Source organism: Rattus norvegicus, chromosome 19, assembly GCF_036323735.1.
Source record: "Rattus norvegicus strain BN/NHsdMcwi chromosome 19, GRCr8, whole genome shotgun sequence".
NCBI classification, from domain to species: Eukaryota; Metazoa; Chordata; class Mammalia; order Rodentia; family Muridae; genus Rattus; species Rattus norvegicus.
This window is the reverse complement of record NC_086037.1, coordinates 750,892-773,020: the sequence shown is the minus strand read 5'-3', so window position 1 is coordinate 773,020 and position 22,129 is coordinate 750,892. Positions and strand designations below refer to the sequence as shown.

General features: G+C 44.2%; 1 protein-coding gene across 6 annotated transcripts in view; it reads left to right on the top strand.

Moving 5' to 3' along the window:
- The window catches only part of Bean1 (brain expressed, associated with NEDD4, 1), a 46,861-nt gene that overhangs the window by 19,833 nt on the left and 4,899 nt on the right, over window positions 1-22,129 (top strand). For 3 of the 6 annotated variants that reach the window (XM_039098230.2, XM_008772259.4, XM_039098229.2), the window contains one exon: window positions 19,278-19,541. In XM_039098230.2, coding sequence (XP_038954158.2) covers window positions 19,278-19,541 — 264 coding nt within the window. Of the gene's footprint in view, window positions 1-4,552; window positions 4,636-19,277; window positions 19,542-22,129 lie in introns of all 6 variants that reach the window. The other 3 variants (NM_001400978.1, XM_039098227.2, XM_039098228.2) reach the window with 2 other exon arrangements.

Sequence of the window (22,129 nt, the reverse complement as noted above, 5' to 3'; positions counted from 1 at the left end):
TCTTGTTAAGAGACCTCTTAAATCTTTTGCCCATTTATGGTGTGCTTTTATTGTTGATTTCTAGGCACTCTTTATATATTGTGAATGACTTCTCAGCAAGACATATTATTGCACAAAATTTCCAGACTAGGGATTGCCTCTGTTTTTTATTGTAGTGTCTTTGGATGAATAGAATATACCTACTTTTGTAGTCCATAAAATAAGTGTTTATTTTCATATATGCAATTACTTAGCTTATGCATATTTAACTGAACATGAGATTATGAAATATATTCTTGTACTCCTTGGGGTAGAGAGTTTGTTGCTGCCATCCCAAGAATAAAATTTTACAAATTTGAAAACTATGTTGAGTACTTTCAATCACATAGCCATCTTGTGGAAAAGGTTTTATTCTATTGTTACTGACATTTCAGATTCCGGTAAATACACGTGTAATGACATTTAAGAGAGCACTCATGAAATAATTTAAGCTTTTTCAGAAATTTCCCTAGTACTTTAAAATATGTTCAGTGACCCTGACATTTTAAGGACATTAGAGGACACGTGGCCATTACACATGCATAGTATGTCATCAGCACACTGTCAACCTTGGGGACAGTGGCATTGTGAGGGAGCGGGGTGATCAATTATACCTGCAGTAGTGATGTGCTGGCCTGTCTGCTGAGCGTGAAATCCAATTATCTACAACAACATGACTATCAGCAACCCAGACAGTGTGTAATTTACAACTGAATTCATATCTTCAGAAGCCCGGCCCCATGATCTTTAAGTTCTTTTGAAATATAAATTATACCGAGGGTTAAGCAAAAATACGGGACTTTAGTAGAAGGGTAAGGCTGAAGCTCCCAGCCTGGCTTAGGAAATGTTTAGCTGTCATGCCCATGTCAGATTTTGTTCTGTCTTAGCTCCTGAACTGGGATTTGAAAAACGAAAGGCCCAGCTGCAACACTGCCATCTTCACACAAATGCCATGGGTATAGCAAGTTGATGAAGTACATTCAGAATGAAGGGACACACGGCACCTTGCCTCAGTTTGAAGCTGGCTTTGATGTGATGATAATGCCAAGATACACAAAAGCTGAATGAAGGTTTATTTGTGAGTTTAAGTTAGGAACCAAGAACACTCACTTCAGCTGTAGAAGTAGGGACCCAAAGGCAACTCGGTCAACCCTGAGTCAGGTAGTGGAGGTTCCAGAGGCACTGCTGAAGCGAGCCGTCACTCAAAGACACTCTGGTAAACAGCACACACTTCCTGTCAGCTGTGGCTGAGGACTGCATATTTCTATCTGAAAAGGATTCCCATGGGGCCTCTTATCATTTGAAGAAAGGCAGGCTGTCTTGGGTTCTCTGATGAACAAGAGGCCTGGGTTTTTTAATTGGTTTTCCTGCATCATCACAGATGGGTTCGGCTGTTAGTGCTGTTTGACATTGAGCGGCCGTAATGGATGGCATGACTAATCTCCTGTGTATCCAGCGAAGAACAAGCCTGTTAGGGTAAAAAGCTAATCATGGGGAAAGGGTGGTTCTGTGAAGACGAGGAAAAGGATTATTTCCTGTTTCAGTTGACAAACAGCTTAGAGAGGTGTTCTGCATCATCCTGGGGCACATGGTTAACGATGGGATATTTCCCACGAGTCGTTTTTTAGCATCCCTGCCTACTTCAGCTATGACCTTGACCCTGTTCTCATCTCAGTCCCTGGGCAATCCTTGAACCCTCTCAGCATCCCACTATGTGGCCCAAACTCCCATTAGCGTTTTTCACTTCAGTGCAGATCCATCGTACGTTTTAAATTGTTAGACCCTTTTGTGTCCTATTTAAAGGTTCTAAAGTCATGAAGGTATTTATAGAATTTTCCTCTTCAAGTGTTATGGCTTTGCCCTTCACATTTATTTTTGTTTGGTTTTGCTGCTGCGGGTGTCGTTGTTTGAAGACTAGATTTCTCTGTGTAGCTCTGACTGTTCTGGAACTCAATTTGTAGAGCAGGCTGGCCTTGAACTCAAGAGATCCTCTGCCTCCAGAGTGCTGGGATTTAAGTAAGGTGTGTGCCACCATATCTGGTAGCCCTTCACATTTAGATCTGCATCTAGGAAATAGCTTCAGGGTTCTAAGGTTTAATTCCATATATTGAACACCTGTTATGAGCCAGCCACCCTGTTAGCCAGTGTGTTTTGGTTAGCTTATATCAGAGGATACTGCTCCAATTTTACAAATGAGTCAAGAGGCTCAAAGAGTTCAATAGCCACTAGCAACCAGAAACAGAGGTAGCATTTGAACCCATGACTTTTGACCTTGCTCTGTAACCTGGGCTGGCCTGGTTCTATAATGTCACTATCCCTAGACCTAGGGCTAGAAGTTTCTAACCTCCCTCCAATCTAATCTGTCAAGCTGACTGATTCAGTTGCTTCTCTCAGCTTCTGACTCAATTGCTCTGCTTAGCCTCATATTAGCTTTGGCAATCTGTGCTAATCTTTTGTCTCCTTCTCTTTCTCTGGCTCATTCTACCTTCACTTATGTCTAGCTTGTTCTCTCTGCAACCTGTCTCTGTAAAACTGTCCCTGTAAAACTGCCACATACCACCACCACCACCACCACCACCACCACCACCACCTGTGTCTGGCTTTTCTGTGCTATTTTCTTAAGAGCTCAGCATATCCTTATCTTTGATTCATTCTGTAAAATCTTTCTCTGGTTTATCACTTTGGCTGCATCTCCATTAGACATCACTTACAAACATGGCTGCTTCCTTCTACAAACTAACCTTACCTTCATTGTTAGAGATTAAAGGTATGTACTAAGGGCATGTCTATAGCCCAGCCAGATAATACTGTAATCCAGGGAGTGTCTGCTCTCTGGCCGGATCTTATCTTTGGATGTGATCCCTTGCCAGAGTGGCCATGTTGCTGGATTAAAGTTCCTCTAGATATTTCTCTTCCTACTAACGATACATTACCTGTAGCACAGTGCTAACCTTTGTGCAGTTAATTCAGGATACTGGGGAAACTTCTATGGACATAGAGACAAAATTCTGCCACTGTTAATGTGTGCTAGACTCAAAAACCCTGGATCTTTTCCAGGTCAGGAGAGCAGGAACAGCAACCATGGGGCTATAATTCCTTCTCTTGTACTAAGGAGTGCAGTGGTTGGAGAAGACAGTGCAACATTTTTCATGTATCTTCCTAATGTGGGTATCCACTTTAATCACACTATAGCCAAAGAACATATTTTGTACATTTTAATCTTTCCAAATTTGTTGCTGCTTGTGTCGTTCTTCAAGTATCGATTATGTCAAGCTGGTTACTAGTGTGCTTTAAACCTTCCAGATCCTTGCTGAGTTTCTAGATAGCTGTTGTATTACTTACTGAAGATGCAGTGTTGAAATCCCCATGGCTTTTCAATTACAACAACATTCTCACATTTTTGGGGGAACTCATTGTTCCGTATATCCACCCAACAATTATATCTTCCTGATATATTGACTTGGCACTAGGAAGTGCCCTTGTCTCCAGTAATATTTCTTACCTTGAATTAAACATGTCTGAAATTAGCATAACTTTGCAGGTAAGATCGATCATATGTTAAGGTTCTTGCCACCAAGGCTGACATTCCGAGCCCCATCCCTGGGACTCATATGATGGAAGGAGAACCTACACCACAGGTTGTGTTCTGATCTCAACATGAATGCTGTGGCTCACGTATGTGTGTGTGCACACACGCACGGACTAGATTCAGTAAATAAAAAAATGTAAAAACAAATCTTGCCAACTACTTGCATGGTATTTCTTCTCTCATTTTTATTTTCATCTGTTTGGGTTTTTTTTTTTTAAATCTAGTTAAAACGTGTTTCTTGAGGTCAGTGTACAGTTGATCTTGTCTACTTATTCACTATTGATACTCTCTGTTGCTTAATCTACCCATATGTTTTTACAAACACAGATTAATAAAAATTAATAAAAAATGGACTAGTATTAGGGTCATTTTAGTGTATTTTCCTTCTGTCTTCCATCCTTTTGCCCATGTCCTGTGCCTCTTTGGCATTAAAATAAACATGTTTAATTTGCTGTTATAGTCTTCTGAGGATTATACATGTCTCTCCCTGTATCATGATCTATTTCAGAATAGTAATAATTCAATCCAGTAAAGCTTTGATCTGATGCATTTCCCTGACTGTTTTTGTGCTTTTATTTATCATAGTCACTGTATCCTTATGTAACATGAAGATAACAAAACGGCTTTATAGTTATTATTGCAGAACCTTATATCTTTAAGGAAGCTAGGGGAAGAAATGAGGGAACTAGAGAGATGGTTCAGCAACGAAGGACACTTGCAAAGGACCAGTTCAGTTCCTGGCACTCACATCAGGTGGTTCACAACCACCTATAATTCTAGCTGTAGGCAATCCAGTGCCACCTTCTGGCCTCCTTGAGCACCCACACATCTGTTTACTTTCACACAAACACACATAAATACTCATCAATAAATTACTTGAGAATGAGAAAAATTATACCTACAAAATCTTGTCTAATTATCTTGATATTTGATGTTTCATCACAGCAATAAAAAGGAAGCTAGAACCCTGAGGATGGCATTAAACCCCTGGTCCTCCTGGCTTTAATTCCCAAGGGCTGGGATTGCAGGTGTGTATTACCCTGCCTGGCTTCATCTCGTTCTTTATTATGGTTTACCAATATTCTATTCCTTGAAGCATTGTAATCATACTTTCCTTAAACTCTTTAAACACAACTTTCCTCATTGACTTACACATATTTATCATTGCTTTAAAGTTTTTGTCTATCTAGTCTGACATCTGAAACACAGACAGTTTTTATTGACTGGTTTTTGTTTTGTTCCTATTTGATATTTTCTGACTATAACTCATATTTTCCTATTTCTTTCTGTGTTTCTGTTGATCATTGAGCATTTTAGATAAATTAGTAACTATGTATTCTTACTTTTTATGCCATAGGAGCTGTTGTTTGTCGACACGGTTTGAGTTAAAGCTGTAAGAAATCGGTTTCTACTGCACCAAACAGTTGCTGCTTTTTCTACTTGGGTTTTTCTTTCTTGGTTGCAGTCTTAAGACTGCAACTCCCACCAAGTTCACTGGAATCTGCAGTGCTCAGTGTTCACCCATAGAACAGTAAGAGGTTGTACTCAAATGCTTTGAGATAGAGCAGCTTACTGGCAAATTGTAGTGTGAGGCTCAGGGAAACATTCGCTTCCCGGGTTGTTTTCCAGTTGGCTTTCATTTTCTGCTCTCAGTAAGATTACATCGCTTTGCACATAAATAAAGGCTGCATTAACCTAAGACAGAGGTTCTCAGCATGTGGGTCATGACTCCCTTTAGTGGGTGGAATGTCCCTTTTACAGGGGTCATAGGAAAACACAGATATTTGCATTATGACTCATGACAGTAGCAAAATTACAATTACGAAATAGCAAGGAAAATAATTCTATGGTTGGGGGTCACCACATTATGAGGCACTGAATTAAAGAGGATCGAAGCATTAGGAAACTTAAGGACCACTGGCCAAAGAGATCTGGGCTCTGCTCCACTAGATAGATGCCAGAGAGTAGTCAATCCCAGCTGATTTGGAGAGCCTCTCAAGCCCTTGAAATGACTATTCAGGTCATTCCCGTGCAAGCTAGTGCACTAACCCATTATTTCTTGCTACACTCAGAGCCACAACTTCAGACTAGTGTAACAGCTAACCCTGTTTATTCCCCACCACGACTGCTGCTTGACCACTCTAAGTAAACTGTACTGTCTCTTATCCACAGTATCAGGGAGCTGCCGACTTCTACGACCTGCTACATTTAAGCTAACAGAGTCGGTGGGGAATGTGGAAAGCAATCCCAGGCAAGAACTCCTGTTTTTCCAAGGTCTCACTGTTCCTTGCTCAAGTAGAATTGAAATGGTATTCTGATAATCATGTCCAGCTTGGTGACTGCATTCATGAAGTGCAATGGTCTTGTGCGATTCACAGAAACACTTTCAAACCTTATTTGAGAGACGAGGACATTAAGGACATCAGTAACATCATTGTGTCACTAACCATGGGTTTTAATCACTATATTTACCACCTGCAGGACTTCCTCTCCCTAAAGCTTTTGGACCTTCTCATTTCTTTGGTGGGGGGTGGGGAAAGGTAACCCCTACATCAAAAAGATTTTTCATTCTCCAATAGCAAATAACATAGTGGTGGTCTACATGGACCCTAGGTCTGACTCGTGGAAATAATCAGGATTTTCTTTCTTACATAATACTAATTAGCACCAAAAAAAAAAATACGAGGAAAGACCAGTTTCTACTCGTGTTGAAATCAGTTGCAGAAGTATCTCTGACTGTACTGTGGGCCAAACAAGAAGAGAAAAGAGAATCAGTTATGCAGATTCCATGTTCTTCTCTTTTGTTGTGCTTCGTTTTCTTTTGTTCATATGTAACGAGGTCTCACATAGCCCAGGCTAGCCTTGAACTCATGTAGCAGAGAATGATCTTGAACTGGTTCCTGAATGTTAGAATCATAGGCATGTGCCAAAAATATGACTGCCAGTCTTTTGCTCCCCTGTGCATCAGCTCTTTGGGGGAAACAAAGATCTTTAATGATCTTCCTATCTTGAATATGTTTTACATGGAGTTTCTGTCCTAGTTATCTTTAATTATCAACTTCAGAGAGCCCGCAGTCATTTGAGGAAGTGTCTATCTAGATCGGCCTGGCTGTAGGCATGTCTGTGGGGGATTGTCTTAATTATTAATTGATATATGAGGGCCCGGCCCACTATAGGTAGCACCGTCCCTAGGCAGGTGGTCCTGGACTATCCAAGAAAGCTAGCTAAGCCTAAGCCTGTGAGTAAGTAAGTGCTCCTTGGTGGTCTCTGCTTCAAGCTCCTGCCTCCAGTTGCTGCCATGACTTCCCTGAGTAATGAACTGTGACCTGGAAGTATAATATGAAGTAAGAAGTAAGCGTTTTCCTCCCTTAGTTTCTCATGGCCAGAGTATTTTGTCTCAAATGTAAAGGAAGCTAGAACAGACACTAACGGGTTTGATGGACAGTACTAACGGGTTTGACGGACAGCACCTGCAGTGACACACCTCGAATAAAGCTGCCTCCTAGGTCAGTTACCTCCGTCCAGACTCTGAGACAGAAGGTCACAGTGAAACTCTGAGAAGGCAGCACTTAAGAAAGCCCCAGCCATCACAGATCTAGGCTGTTTCAGCATATTCCAGGGACTACAACATTGAAATTTGTAACATTTGTGAATTTAATATTCTATGGATTAAATATTCATGACTTCCTAGAAATTCCATGTTAAAGTGAATGGTCATTTTCTATCATGATTCTAAGTCTCATGATGTGAGTTGGCAAGTTAGAGCTGATCTCCTGGCTGATGGGTGGCCCCAGCCAGTCCCCTCACCCTGACACTTACGATGCTTCCTGGCCCAGCTTCACACCTCCATGTATCCAGCATACACAGTGACTCTACCAATATTTAGGAACCTGGCTTCTCTGGCTGGAGGTGTAGCTCAGTGGGAGAGTGCTTGTCCAGGACACTTGCACAGGTAATGGGTTCAGTCTGCGGCCCTGGGGAAGAGAGAAGAAATATGGAGCCGGCTCTAGATAGAGAGGAAAAGGAATAGGAAGCCCTTGAAGCCACTGATGGGTCTAGCAAGGAAATGAGAGCTGGCTTGGGTTTGAGACAAGTATATTCTTCCACCACAGCTCTGGTCTGTAACAGCAGCTGGCTCATGAATGGGGAAATTGGCCTGTGAAATTGGTTCAGTGGACTTCCAGCCCATGAATAAATATTTCTACAAGCCAGTAATAAAGTATTAAGGAATGATGGCCAAATGGCACAGATATGGGATTGAGGTATGTGGAGAGGCATCTGAGCTCATTTTAGTGTGTTTATTTCAGAGGCAGGATGTGTCCTAATAGTAGAATAAATCACTCTGGGCTCCTGTTTAGAGAATCTTTAAAGGCTTGTGGGTGGTCGCATATATTTTCCCAATTATATCTGAACACTGTGGTTGAAAACCTTCTGGTTCACAATGGCATGCTCTCCTGTTAACTCTGACTTGTAGACCAGATGGGAGCAGGATGCTCTGCTGAAGTGGGACCAGGAGGCTCCACGGACACAGTGAGTCTCCCCGTCTCTGTGCCACAACATCTGTTGGGAGATCTCTCGCTGTCTAGTTTCAGAGGTTCATTTCAGTCTGATTCATGGTGATGGTGTAAGCCTAGAATGTGCATGAAATAAGCACTTAGTGGGTATTGGTTCAGGATGCATGAATAAATGGATAATGGATGAATAGGTTACCCAGTGGTGGGTGGGTGGGTGGATGGATGGATGGATGGATGGATGGATGGATGGATGGATGGATGGATGCATCAGGTAGATAGATGGATAGATAAATGAATGGATGAGGGAATGAAGGTTAAATAGTTAAACAATGGTGGCTCAATTAATGGATGATAGGTAGGTGGGAAGATGGATTTATGGATAGATACATGATAGGTAGGTGGATGGATAATTGATGAGTAGATGTTTAGACAGATGAACAAACAAACAAGTAATGGTGGGTTGGTAAAGGGATGTGTTTACAAATGGATAGATGAATGATGGATGGAAAGATTGATAAATGGATGGATGGTGGGTAAATAGATGTGTAGATAAGTGGGTTACTAGGTAGATACTAAGGCGCCACCTAGATAGATAATGCCTGAGAAGGTTTCATTAGTTAATAGAGAAGTGGTGAAGTAGACAACCTTATACTTCATTGCTTTCTACCACAATCTGCCCCCACTCCGGACATCACAAACAGACCCTGATAGGCCATGAGTTGACTTCTTGCAGAGGTACAACTCCATTTTAAGAAGAATCCTGAGCAGCAAGTAGCTTATCCTCACCACACACACCCCCACCGTGGTCTGCGGTGACACTCCCGCTCTCCCCTGGAGTGCCCTGAGCTCTTCTAAGACCTAACTCCTCTGTGGTTTTGTCCCTGGTCCTCCTGCCTCTCATCTTGTTCTGCGTGCCACCCCTTATGTCCTCTCTGAGACATTTCTGACCTGTCAAGCCCTCTGGCATCCTCATATCAGTCTCTTGAAGCATCTACTCCATGGCTGGGTGTCAGCAAGTGAGCTGAGATGTTATTCAAGGCAGCAGGAGAGGAGATGTTAAAGAGTCCAAGTCAACAAGTTCTGTCCTCTGCACTTCCCTGCAGGAAGCTGGGACCTGCCAATAGGAAGTAGAGGAAACTGACACCTGTACCATGTTCCCTCTATTCCTTCCACTGACTGCATGGCTACCCTGCCCACTTCTGTTATGAAGGGATGCCCTGCTGAGCCCAGACCTTCGCAGGGAAGTGCACCTGTGACAAATGCCTTAGGAATTTTTGTGACAGTCAGATCTACATCCTTGCTTCCTCCCCTTCTTTCTCTCACCAGAATCTCTGGGACAGTGGGCCTGGGAGGATGGTCCAAAAACGTTGACTCAGCATCCTGCTGTCATTGTGCCTTCTCCACATCCCTGAGGCTCAGATAGCTTAGGGCTAGAAAGAGTATTCTCTGTGCTCATTAAGACTCTTTGGCTGCCCAAATGCTGTACTCAGCATTAGATTTAGTAGCAGGGTCTGCTACAGTGTCCCTGACCTGCTTAAGTTCTCCATACTACTCCATAGCACTCAGGCTAACAGGGATCTTGAATCTCATTATCTCCCTTCATGGTTGTCAACCCCTCTCTTCCCTCTTAACCTCACCTATCCATCCTGCAGGGAGAACAATTATGGCAGACAGCAGGTCCAGAGAGGACTATGCCCAAAGTCACATAATAAATGAGTCTTAGAGACAGGATAGAACAAATACTTATCCCTTCCATTGTATCCTCTTTTCCCGATGTCTTGGTCTATTTGTTGCAGACAAACAAAATACCTGAAGTTGGCTAGTTTATAATTACTTTGGTTCACAGGCTTGAGGGTGTAGATGTATGACACTGGCGTTGGCTTCTACTAAAATCCTCGAGAGGAAGGGATGGAAGAATGGAGGGAGGGAGGAAGGGACAGAGAGGGGGGAAGAGAGAGTGGTCAACATTAATTCTCTCATAACAATCCTACAACCTACTCCCATAAGACCTAACTTGTTCCAAGACCAGTACCTTCAAGAGTAATGGTCCATGACCTGTCTCCCTTCCACTGAGCCCTGCCCTCTTGAAAATCACCTCCACTCACTACTGTGATTTGAGGTCCCAACTTCTGGAGCATAAAGTTCTGAAGGAAAATCCACAGGCAAAGTATAATGCTTTTCTGTACCTCACTGCTTCACAAACCAGGTAAGCCCTGGTTTACATCCCAGACCTACATGCACTTGGCATTTGATCCTAAGCCTGTTACTTCAGCCCCCAAAGTGAAGTGTCTTCATCTGTAAATGGGGTAACAGTGGTATCCACACAGATTATTTAAGACCTTCTGAACTATTATGAATCCCAGCTCATTCCTGGACCTTCAACCCAGAAGCACCAGAACCTGGTTGACACACTAGTGGCCACCAGTGACACACTAGTGACACCACCTGAGCCCTGTGAGGCCTCAGAACCCCATCTGCATAATAGGAGATTACTAGGATGTCTCCAGAGCTTGTTCATAAGACAGGTTGATGGAGCCAAGAAAATCTCTGAAGTGTTAGGCTGTGGCTTCAAGTGCATCTGCCTAAGCCAGGGTCTGTGGTCTGCCCTGCATGGTGTGGGAGCATATGCTCAACATCCTGTATCACCAGATCCATGCTTAGATACAGCAGCCTCTTTACAAGTCTCCTTCCTCCCATCATGCCTCTGGCCTGTCTACCTCCCATTTTACAGCCCATAGTCACCCTTAAAACACTCTGACAATGCCACTGTTTGCCCACAGGCAAAGGACAGCCTCTTGGTTTGACTTTTAAGAGCCCCCATGGTGTCTTCCTGGCCACCCTCCATCAGTTTTCTCTGCAGCCTTCACTTCTTGTGATTCCTCACACGCCCTGACCCTCATCAGGGCCCCAAAGTTCTTGTGCAGTGCAATTTGCTAGACCAGTTTATTATGAACTGGTGATCTTCCCTAGATTTGAACTCCTTCCTCAAGATTTGACCTACAGTTGGGCATGATGTATATTCCTGTAATCTTGGTGCCTGGAAAGCTGAAACTGAATTGTGAGTTCCAAGCCAGCCTGGGCTACGTACAAAGACCCTATACATACATAGGGTCTCAAAACAGAAACAAAGTAAAATCAAACAAAAATTCCCACAAGGCCTGATGAACTCCCTTTGTTCATCGGCGATGTGCATACTCTGGCTTGCACGTATCTGTGGACCTTGTAATCAGACTTGGAGAGTTTGATGAATGATGGACAGGAAGAGGGGCCAATGCGTAAGAATGACAGAGAGCAGCTCCTTCATTCTCCTCTAGGCACACAGACCCCTGAGTCACTGATCACTCTTGGTGCCATTCATAGGCTCCTGGGCTTCCTGTCTGATCTAGCCCTGGGCAGAGGAGAGTAACAGACAGAAAGGCTGTGTGCCCATTCTCCAGTGACTCCAAACCAAGGCTTCTTAGATCACAGGTTCTCAGATCACAATCTGTCCCAAGCCCTGGCTCTATCCCTTTGACTAGCCCTGACCCTCTGCTTCCTTATCTTGTGTGGAAAGACACCTGCCTCTGGGGGTTTAAATGAGCTAAACCTCTGTGCAGAGAACGTGTCAACTGCCTGTTGTGTACCAAATGCTCATCTTGTTAAAGCTACAGTATGATCAGTACTTGCAAGTCCCACTCTGCAGTCCAGAATGTCTCCAGATGTTCTGGAATAAATCCAGAGGTAGAACACCCACAGAGCAGTGGCACATGGCCCAGTCCTACGCAACTCCCCCTTCCACGTGTACCTGCTTGAGACACATGAGCTCCCACCTCTGGAAACTTGGTATCTCACCAGCAATGGTCTGCTAACTTGGCCTTAGTAAGCCTAGATCACAGCCTGACAACACAGAAAGTAGCCTGAAAGCCAGGCATCATTTTAAGAGAAATTTTCTTTTTGCAAGAAACCCTGGGCTCCCAGGATACAGCACCTGGTGTCCACAGACCTTCATCAAAATGTAGAGCAGGGGCTCTGGCTTCCCATTGGCTCTGATCCTTTTCTGTAGCGTTCTACAACATTGAGGAGATTCCTTAATCTCCCTGTGGCTGTTCCCTTACCTTTTCCCCAGGGATCCTATCACTGAATTAAATGAAATGATCTGGTAGAGCCACACTACTGTAGAGATAGCCACCACCTACTCTGAGGAATGGTGACATAGCAGGGAACCATGTACATGGTGAAGTGGTGTGCACTTGGCCCTGGGTACCTTTGGAGAAGTTGCCTGGAAAAGAAGAAGACAAAGCTTCTTCCTCTGCCCTTGCCATAGCTGATGTAGGGGACAGAGAAGCAGGGGCTGGGGGGAGGGAGTTTGAAGGGGGACTGTCATGTTATTGCTCTGCAGTCAAATTTATCTTCTTGATAAAATGGTCCCGAGTTTGGAAATTGCCAGAGTTGCTCTCATAATTCAAAGCAGAGCCTCCTCTGTGGATGGTGGTGACTGGAAGATTAATTTCCCGGCCAGCCATGCAAGAGACACTGGTGCCAACTGGCTTCATCTACAGGCATGGAAGATGCCATCTTCCACCCAACTCATAATGAGCCTGGAGTCCACGGGCAAGGCAAGGCTCTCATTTCCTGCTGCAGCAGGTGGAGGGAGGGACATCTTCAAGGTTGCCCCATGGGGCTAGCACTGTCGGCAGTAAGTTCTGCACACTGAGTAAAGGAAACAGGGTATAGATGCACATGTGCAGTCACACACGCACACACACAAACATGCACACATACCCTTCTGTTTACAGTTTAGGCACCTGCCACCCTGACAGTGAGAGCTTTCTAGTATTGTGTACATCTCATTTAGATCATGCTATAACTATTGTGCTCCCAGCCGTCCCCACATCTAGGTTCAGAATGGGATAGCCTAGAGTCCCACTGGGAACAAGACTCTTGCCCTAAGCTCCCTAGTAGTGCACACCCCCGCATGCCACAGTCCCTCCCCTTGACTCTGAAGTAAGAACAAGAGCATGGCCATTAGTTTGGGTGGGACAGCATGGTGCATGTGTCACACAAAATAACTGATGGCCAAAAGCACCCATTCATGACCAGCTCTAGGCAGCTTAAGTCATTGCATGGAGTGCCCTGTTGAAAAAGATAGTAAGGCTGTCAAACAGGAAGGAGAATCATGATTGATTAGTAGTGCCTGTCACAGGCATAGACATGAAATAGTAGAAGGTATGCTACAGATTAGCCCTACGTTGAGGTCAGGTAGCACAACTTAAAATAATCCCTTTGGAACGGGGGTGCAGGCAAGTGCAGGGGAGTTTCACCTTTCATCTGTGTATCATGAAGAAAGACAGAAAACAATAGCTGACAGTAAAAATGAGAAGTTGGCACTTCATCTAAAATTCAAGCTGTTAAAGAGAGGAGAAACCGGATTCTAGCCTAATAGAAAACAGAGAGCCAACCAAGTCCACTGCAGTTTATTCAGTCATCCTGCAGATATTTAATGAGCATCTATTATGTGATGTTTGATCACGTGCTGCAGATCTAGTGAGTTAGGCAAGACAGATGGGAGGTCTGCGTTCAAGGGGCTAACAGACTAGTAAGGTAGGCAAGGAGCATGAAGACACAGAATCATAATGACTAAGTAAACACATGAGCTAGTGAGGCATTCAGAGACTGTAGTGGCATCATCTGGAGAAAGCACACACTGTATATTCTATAGTGTCAGGTAAAGTCAACCTGTTTTGTTTGGCCACCTCACTACATGAGTGACAATGGGTAGAGACTGCGTGTCGGCACGCACATCTCTAGTCAGAGCAGAAAGTGAGAGAGTCCACCAGAACCTCACAGGGAGGGTACATCTTAGTGACCTACAGACCTCCCGTGAAGCCCTGCCTCCCAAAGCATCCACAATTACCAAAACTACCACGGGACCTCTGAAATCAGTACTCTCTGAGGATGTGGTTTTTAAGAAAAAGTCTAAAGACTGAAAAAGAAGAAGCTGTATTCTGTGTTCTTTGGGGGTTATAATGGTATTGTTTTGAATATTAATTTTGCACAGACATGTTTTCCTGGTATATGCCTAGGGAATAGTGGCTGGGTCATCTGAGATTACATTTGGAAAGGACCAGAGTGCTTTCGGAAAACAGGCAATATCCTATGCATTCCCTTGAGCAGTCTAGAAGATGCTCCTTCTTCCCCAGTACTCGGAGTTATTGGTCCCACTGATTATAGCTATTTGAATCTCCGTATGTTTTCTTTGTTTTTTGTTGTTTTGGAGGGGTTGTTGTTGTTTGTTTGTTTGTTTGCTTGCTTGTTTTCAAGACAGGGTCTCTAAGTTCAAATGTTCTATTGCTGTGAACAGATACCAGGACCAAGGGAACTCATAAAGGAAACATTTAACTGGGGCTGGCTTACAGTTTCAGAGGTTTAGTTCATTATCATCATGGTAGGAAGCATGGTGGGATGCAGGTAGGCATGGTGCTAGAGAGGGAGCTCAGAGCTCTATTTCTAGATCTGCACGAGCAGGGCAGAGACATACAGACAAACACAGAGATTGACAGAAAGACAGACAGACAGACAGAGACAGAGACAGAGACAGAGACAGACAGAGACAGAGACACTGGACCTGGCTTGGGCATTTGAAAGCCCAAAGACACACTTTCCCCAAATCTACACCTACTCCAACAAGACCACACCTCATAATCCCTGTCAAGTACTATCACTCCCGAATGACCAAGCATTCAAATTTATGAGCCTATGGGGGCCATTCCTATTCAAACCACTACAGTCTCACTCTGTAGCTCTGGCTGTACTGGAGCTCACTATGTAGACCAGGCTAGCCTTAAACTCACTGAGATCTGCCAGCTTATGGCTCCTCAAGTGCTGGGATTAAAGGCATGTGCCACTATACCCAGCACATTTTCCTGTGTTTACTTGCCAGTTGTATTTTGGAGAAATGTCTATTCTGATCATGGTTTACCTCTAATGGTACAATCTTTAAATTACCAGGGTGGTGATAGCTCTTTATATATTCTAGACTCTCACATGCTCTGAGATATCTGACTCACGAACATTTCTCTCCCATTCTGCAGATTGTGTTGCCCAGTCCTTCGTAGTCCCATTTGGTACAAACAGGTTATAAATGTTATGTTTATCTGTTTTCCTTTGATCTCTCATGCTTTTTTTGTCGTATCCAATAACTGTTCACCAAATCAGAAATCATGAAGTCAAGCAATGCATTTCACTAGCATTGTAACAGGAGGCTTTGCTCTATAAATATTGGATTGTTTTGGTTTTTGTATCCAGGTAAACATGGCCTTACAAAATAAGTTGATAAACTTTCTCCTCTATACTAGTGTCTTTAAGAATTCTGTGAAAATTGGCATTATTTCATATACATATATATATTCATACTTATATAACAATTATACATATTAATTATTCTGTCTATACAGATGAAGTGTATTATGTCTGTTCATATGCTATACAACATCATCACTATCCTCTCCAGAACTTTTTTCTTCATTTTCCAAACTGAAAAATTTGTATCCATTGAAGTTATTTATTCTTTAAATGTTTGGTACAATCCACCAATGAAGCAGTCTCTTGCTGGATTGTTCTGGTGGAATTGTTTTTATTAGTCATTCAATTGCTTCACCAGTGATAAATCTGCTTAGAGGTTTTGATTTATCCCAGGTCTATTCACCCAGCTTTGAGTATTTCTAAAAGTTTGTTCATTTCATGCAAGATATCCAATTTGCTGGCATCTAATTGTTCACAGTTCTCCTTGAAACTGGTATTTCTGTAAGGTCTGTAGTAATGTTCCCTCTTTTGTTTCTGATTATAGTATTCTGAACCTTCTCCTTCCACCCTCCTTTACTTGATCTTTTTAGCTTAAGACTCATCTATTTTGTGCATCTTTAAGTCTTTTGAGTCTCTATTTCACAAATTTCTACTCTAATCTCTCTTCTTTCTTCTTACACAGACTCCAGTCTGCCCTTCTCTTTCCAGCATTCTCAGGGAGAAGCTATTCATTGATGTGCGGCCATATTTAAAAGTATATAGGCACCTGATGCTGTAAATGCCCCCTAGCCACTGCATTAGCATCATCGCACAGGGGTTCACTCAAACTCACCTTAATGTATGTTTGGATTTCCCCTATGCATTTCTCTCTGACTTGTTATTAATTTATTGGTGTGTTATGTAACTTCTACATATTTATTATTTTCACAAATTTCTTGATGTTAGTCCTTCTAATCTTCCTCGTAGTCAAAGAACATACTTTGTATAGTTTTGATCAGTTAGAATAAATTGTAGTTTATCTTACATCCTGGCATACAGCTCATTCGGGAAAGCATTCCACTGTGCTGGAGAAGAATGCGTGTTCTGTCAGGCAGAGTGTTGTGGGTGTATGTTCCGTCCAATTTGTTATAATTTTGTTCCTCTTGTATTTTCTGTTTTTCTCTGCTTAGTTGTTCATTTGTTGGTTGGGTATCTCATTAGTTAGTTTGTGGTTCACTATGTAACACAGGCTGGCTTTGGACTCATGATTCTCCTTTGCTGGGTTTATGATATGTGCCTCTACACCTGGCTTCTACCTAATTTTATAGAAAATGGAATAGTGAAGTTCCAGCCGTTGTTGTACTACGTCTATTCCCTCTATGTTTCTAGCCCCTGCTTATTGTATTTTGGAACTCTGTTGTTAGGTGAATATATGTTTATAACTTTTGTGGCTTCCTGAAAAATTAACCCTTTTATTATAAGACGCCCCTTTTATTTCTAATGACTTTCTGTTTTAAAGTTTCTTTTTTCTTAGTGATTACAGACACTCAAGCAATCTTATAATTGTTCTCACAGTATATTTTTTTCCATTGCTTCACTCTTAATTCTGGTTCCCAAGTGAGATGCCTACAGACAGTTGCCCAGCCTGACAGACTCTGCCCCTTGGCCAGGCAGGTTAACAGGTCACATTCAGCATGACAGTTGATACAGCTGTGTTTACACATGCCATTTCACTTTTGTCTGTGTGTCTCATGTCTTCCATTTCTCCTTTTTGCTATAACTGAATCCTTTATAGTGTAATGTTTTGACTCCATTAAAAGATTTCCCACCATAGTCGGTGATTTTTCTAAGGCTTGTCATATACATCTTGCCACAGCTATCTCACATTTATACATTAATCCCAGTGAGAATTAAATTACTCACATTCTTACATAACTCAGTTCTATCTTCCATTTCCTGTTGTTTTAATGCCCCTGCCAGCTTCTTCTCCATCTCCTCCTGACTTGTTTAGTGAGGGAACTACATCACAGAGAGCCTGCCTCAGTTACCTAATGGCACTTGAGCTATCTAACAGCTTTTAGTCTCAGTGTCTTCACACAAAGTGGGAAGATTTGGATGAAAATAACTTCTAAGAAGTGAGATCTAAGCACTGAGCCTACACATAGTAGGGCTTCTGAAAACTGGCCTGCATTTGCCCTCATAGAATCCCAAGAATCAATTTTCATCCACACTCTCTGTCAGAGTGTCAAGAAGTGTGAGCATGATTAAAGCATTTGTACCCAAGCTTGGAGCCTGCAGTTTCTTATGGGTTATTATGCCCAAAACCCATATAGATGCTGGGTGGGTTGTGAGGCCATATAATCCCAGCCTCAGAAGTTAGAGACAGAGAATCTCCAGTCAGCTGGCTACTGAAACCAACCCTACCGGTAATCTCTGAGTTTGACTGAGAGACCTTGCTTCAGTGAATGCAGTAGAAGAGTGATAGAGAATGATCCTCGACATCCTCAGGTTTCCACATGCATACACCTCCATGTTCACATGTGCTCACATGCATATATACATACAGAGAGAGGGGGGAGGGGTGGAGAGAGGGAGGGGCAAGAAAGAGAGAGAGAGAGAGAGAGAGAGAGAGAGAGAGAGAGAACACTCCAAAGAGAGGCATGCATACCTAGCAAGGACCATGGAATGCACATCCCACCAGGGGATCAGGCAGGGATAACAGTGACCTACCCACTACTGATGATGACCACTGAGCTGCAAAAGCCCCCATCGTGAGCCAACATGCTGCCAGACATGTTCAAGTCCAAGATAAACTCCCGAATTCTTTCTTTACCCACTTGTCCTTGTGTTCTGGGGCTTTTGAGGTGACTGAGTGGAATTTTTGAGGGAAGTGCTGGGAAGAGATTTGAAGAGAAAAGCAGCCACCGTTGAAAGGTGGATCAAGAGACCCTGACATAGAATGAAAAGCCTTTCTTTGGTTACCCAAGCAGATTTCCATTCACACTCTACTTGATTACCACCCAAGACAGAAGCCTCAATGCTTCAAAGCAACTTGAACCCTCCTCAGCACTCTCCCATCTGTTCTCAGGTCTGGAACCACTCACATCATATACACAGTAGGCACCTCTGATACACCCAGTCTGGTTGCTAGACACAAGGACACAAAGAGTTACCAAATGCAAGGCATGGATACAGTCCTAAGCAACAGGCATACCTACCATGGGCTGTGGGCAGACAAATGGAAACCCCTCTCAGAATGGGATCCAGACATGACCTACCTTCCCTCTTCCCATGTTTGCCATGCCCCTGATGTCCTATAAGTCTGAGAATCTGTGTCCCATGGTTGTCCAGAAGTTAGGAACACATACGTGTGATAAGGGATACTTGGACCACCACCCTCAGTGAGCTGGAGGAATTCGGTGGGACTCACCAATGAGCTATTCCTGAGCCTGGTCAGGTGCCTGTGGTTACTCTGGCTAACTTGACCCCTCCTTGAGACACTTGTCCCAAGTCCTTATACTCTTGCCTTCTGTACATCCCCGTCCCCTTCCCAAGACTTCGGTAAAGATGTTTTAGGCATCTTGGTAAAAGAGAATCCTGGTCTAGAGATTCTTCGGTTTGAGCCTCAGTTCTGCCTTGAGCAGGTCCATTGTCCTGAGTTTTCCTGCCTATGAGGAGGCAGAGGAAATGAAGTAGGATAACCTACAACAGAAGCCCTTACAAGAACTTGGGTGGAGTCCTGCTTCTCTTTCCCACAGCAGGAACAACCAGGATGAAAAGAAGCCTGACCCTGACTATCCTCCATTTGTTTAGAGATAAATTAAACCCAGGACATCAGGTTTGAGATAAGGTGGCAGCCTAGAACCCAGCTGAGTGTCCTTTCTCTCTGTCCACAGTAGCACGATACAATCGTACCAGCTACTTCTACCCCACCACTTTCTCCGAGAGCTCTGAGCACAGCCACCTGCTGGTGTCTCCAGTGTTGGTGGCAAGCGCTGTCATAGGTGTGGTCATCACTCTCTCCTGCATTACCATCATTGTGGGAAGCATCAGAAGGGACAGACAGGCCCGGATCCAGAGACACCACCATCGTCATCGTCGCCACCATCACCACCACCGCCACCGCCGACGCCGACACCGAGAATACGAGCAGGACCACGGTGAGCTTTGAGTCATACAACTTCTGCCACTGGGAATGACTTAAGGAGTTGCCCAGAGGGTAGAATCTCTGCTGTGGGGTCAGGAAAGTATCCTGGTCTATAGGGAGAGTGCACAAGTGTTCAATATCATGTCCCACAGCATGAACAGGCCTGTGGTCTACCAAGAGAAGGATCTACAGAGGCTAAAAGCCAGACAGAAAGTGTGCCACATTCCTCAGCCCCTGCCACTGTTGGGTCATGCTGTGCTGATACTGGTCCAGATGGCATCTGGATGGATGGATGCAAGGATGGATGGATGGATGGATGGATGGATGGATGGACGCAAGATTGGATGGATGGATGGATGGATGGATGGATGGATGGATACGTGGATGCATGGATTCATGGATGCATGGATATGGATGGATGGATAGATGGATGGATGGATGAATGGATGCAAGGATGGATGGATGGATGGATGCAAGAATGGATGGATGGATGGATGGATGGATGGATAGATGGATGATGGATAGATGGATGCATGGATTCATGGATGCATGGAGATATGGATGGATGGAGAGATAGAGGGATTTGTGAGTAGGTAGGGCAGGTGGATGATAGGATGGATAGAAGATGGTTAGGTGGGTGGATGGGTAGAGAGATATGTGGATGGACAAATAGAAAGATGAGTGAGTAGAGAGATGAATAAGAATGAATGAGTAAAAGACAGAAGGCTGGGTGAGGTGGGTGATGGAGAAATGGGTAGATAGGTGGATGCTCCATTGAAGCGTAAGTATGTAGATGAGTAGATGGATGAACAAGGGATGGGTTATGGGTAGGTGGAGATATGGACGAGAGGAGAAATGAATGAGTAGAAGGATGGATGGGTGGGTGAATGAAGAGATGGAGAGACGGATTGGTGGGTGGAATAGGCCAATAGAGGGATAGCACATAAAGGACTGAATGCATAGATCGGTGGATAGGCGGGCAGAGGGAATGGATGGATAAAAGGCATGACGGATGGATAGACAAATGGAGAAACAGATGAATGGGTATAGAGGATAGATATACAAGTGAATTGAGTCATACGCTTGAGTGAGATAGATGATCTGGGTGAGTTAATAGGAACTTGAGGTCCAGGTGGGAGTGGAGATAGGACGAGAACTTATACAGATAGATGAATGACTCAATGATGGAAGGTATAAGCAGTGAAAATATGAGCCCACAAAGAAAAATCATTGTGGGGGTTTCTTGTCATACATTGGTGGTTATTGGGGAGAGGGGGAACCAGTCCCAGGAGTGTCCGTCTGGTCAGAATGCATGGACTTTTATATGGCCACCTGACTCCATCTTATTCCTGGCAAGGACCACCCATGAAGCAGAATGGTTCCGTTCTGAGACAGTGTTACATGGCAGGAACAAGGCCCACAGGAGCATGCATGGGGTAGCCAGAGCCACTACCCAGACTAGAAACCACCTGCCCTATGAGAAAAGGGAGGCCTATCACTGTAGCTGACCTGCAGGGCCTTCCCCATTCAAGGCAGGAGGAGGAAACAGGAGAACTAGCAGTTAAGGGACCCCTGAAGCTAGCACCGAGGACTGGTGGGAAAGAGCACCTGCTGATTCCTGGAGCTTCCTCTGCATAATCTCATCATGCAAAATCCTCCTCCCAACAGTCTTGAGTGGCTAGCTGTGCTTCCACCTCTCAGTTTGCTGACCAAACTTGAGCAGTTGAACAATGGTCCTGGGGTCACCCTCTTGCAAGAGATAGACTAGAGATGCGAGCCTTGAGTAGCTGACCTGGGTACACTCACCCCCTAACCCTAACCCTAACCCTAACCCTAACCCCTACACAGCCCTAAAGGGTCACCTATAGGCTTAGGGCTGGGTGCAGCAGACACTTGAATGCCAAAGGCCCTTTGGACCTAGATGTTGCTCCTCTGGAAGTCTAGAGAGAAACAAAAGGCCAAATCTTAGACAAGACTGAGAGCAGTGGCAATGGAAAACAGCCAGTTAGTGACATGCTCTCTGAGCCAGCTAGGACTAGAAAGAAAAGTCAGCAGGTTTGCATGGATAGAGAAGGAAGTTCAGCCAGCCCAGGCCCCAAGTTTCTGCAGGAGCCAAGCTTTCCCTAGCAGACAAGTCAAGGGTACATACAGCCCAGAGCAGGCTGGCATGACCTATGTTCCCACGAGGAGCCCAGGTACTACCTTAACTGTCTACTATCCTGGCAGACCCAACATATCCTTCCTGCCTTCCTGCTCCTCCCACTCAGCCCCTACTGCCCCACCCCCACTCCCACCCCTCCCACCCCCAAGCACCTCATGCTCTTCTAGCACCCACCCTTTTACACATGTGTTACCTCTGCCCAGCCACTGTTTTGAAGCTTCCCGGCTTCTCAAAGGCTGTTTACTTCCTTTGGGAGGTATCCCCAGCCCTCCTTATCCCTACCAGCAAAGTAAACCAGGATCCTCGCCTCCTGCCTCAGTCACAGGGGTGACACCCATGAGAGCAGGACCTGTGTGTAGTCCACCCCACCTGTACCCCAGAGGTTTTTCAGAGGCTATGGAAGGATTGACCTTGTGGTAAGTCTCAAATAGAACCAGGAT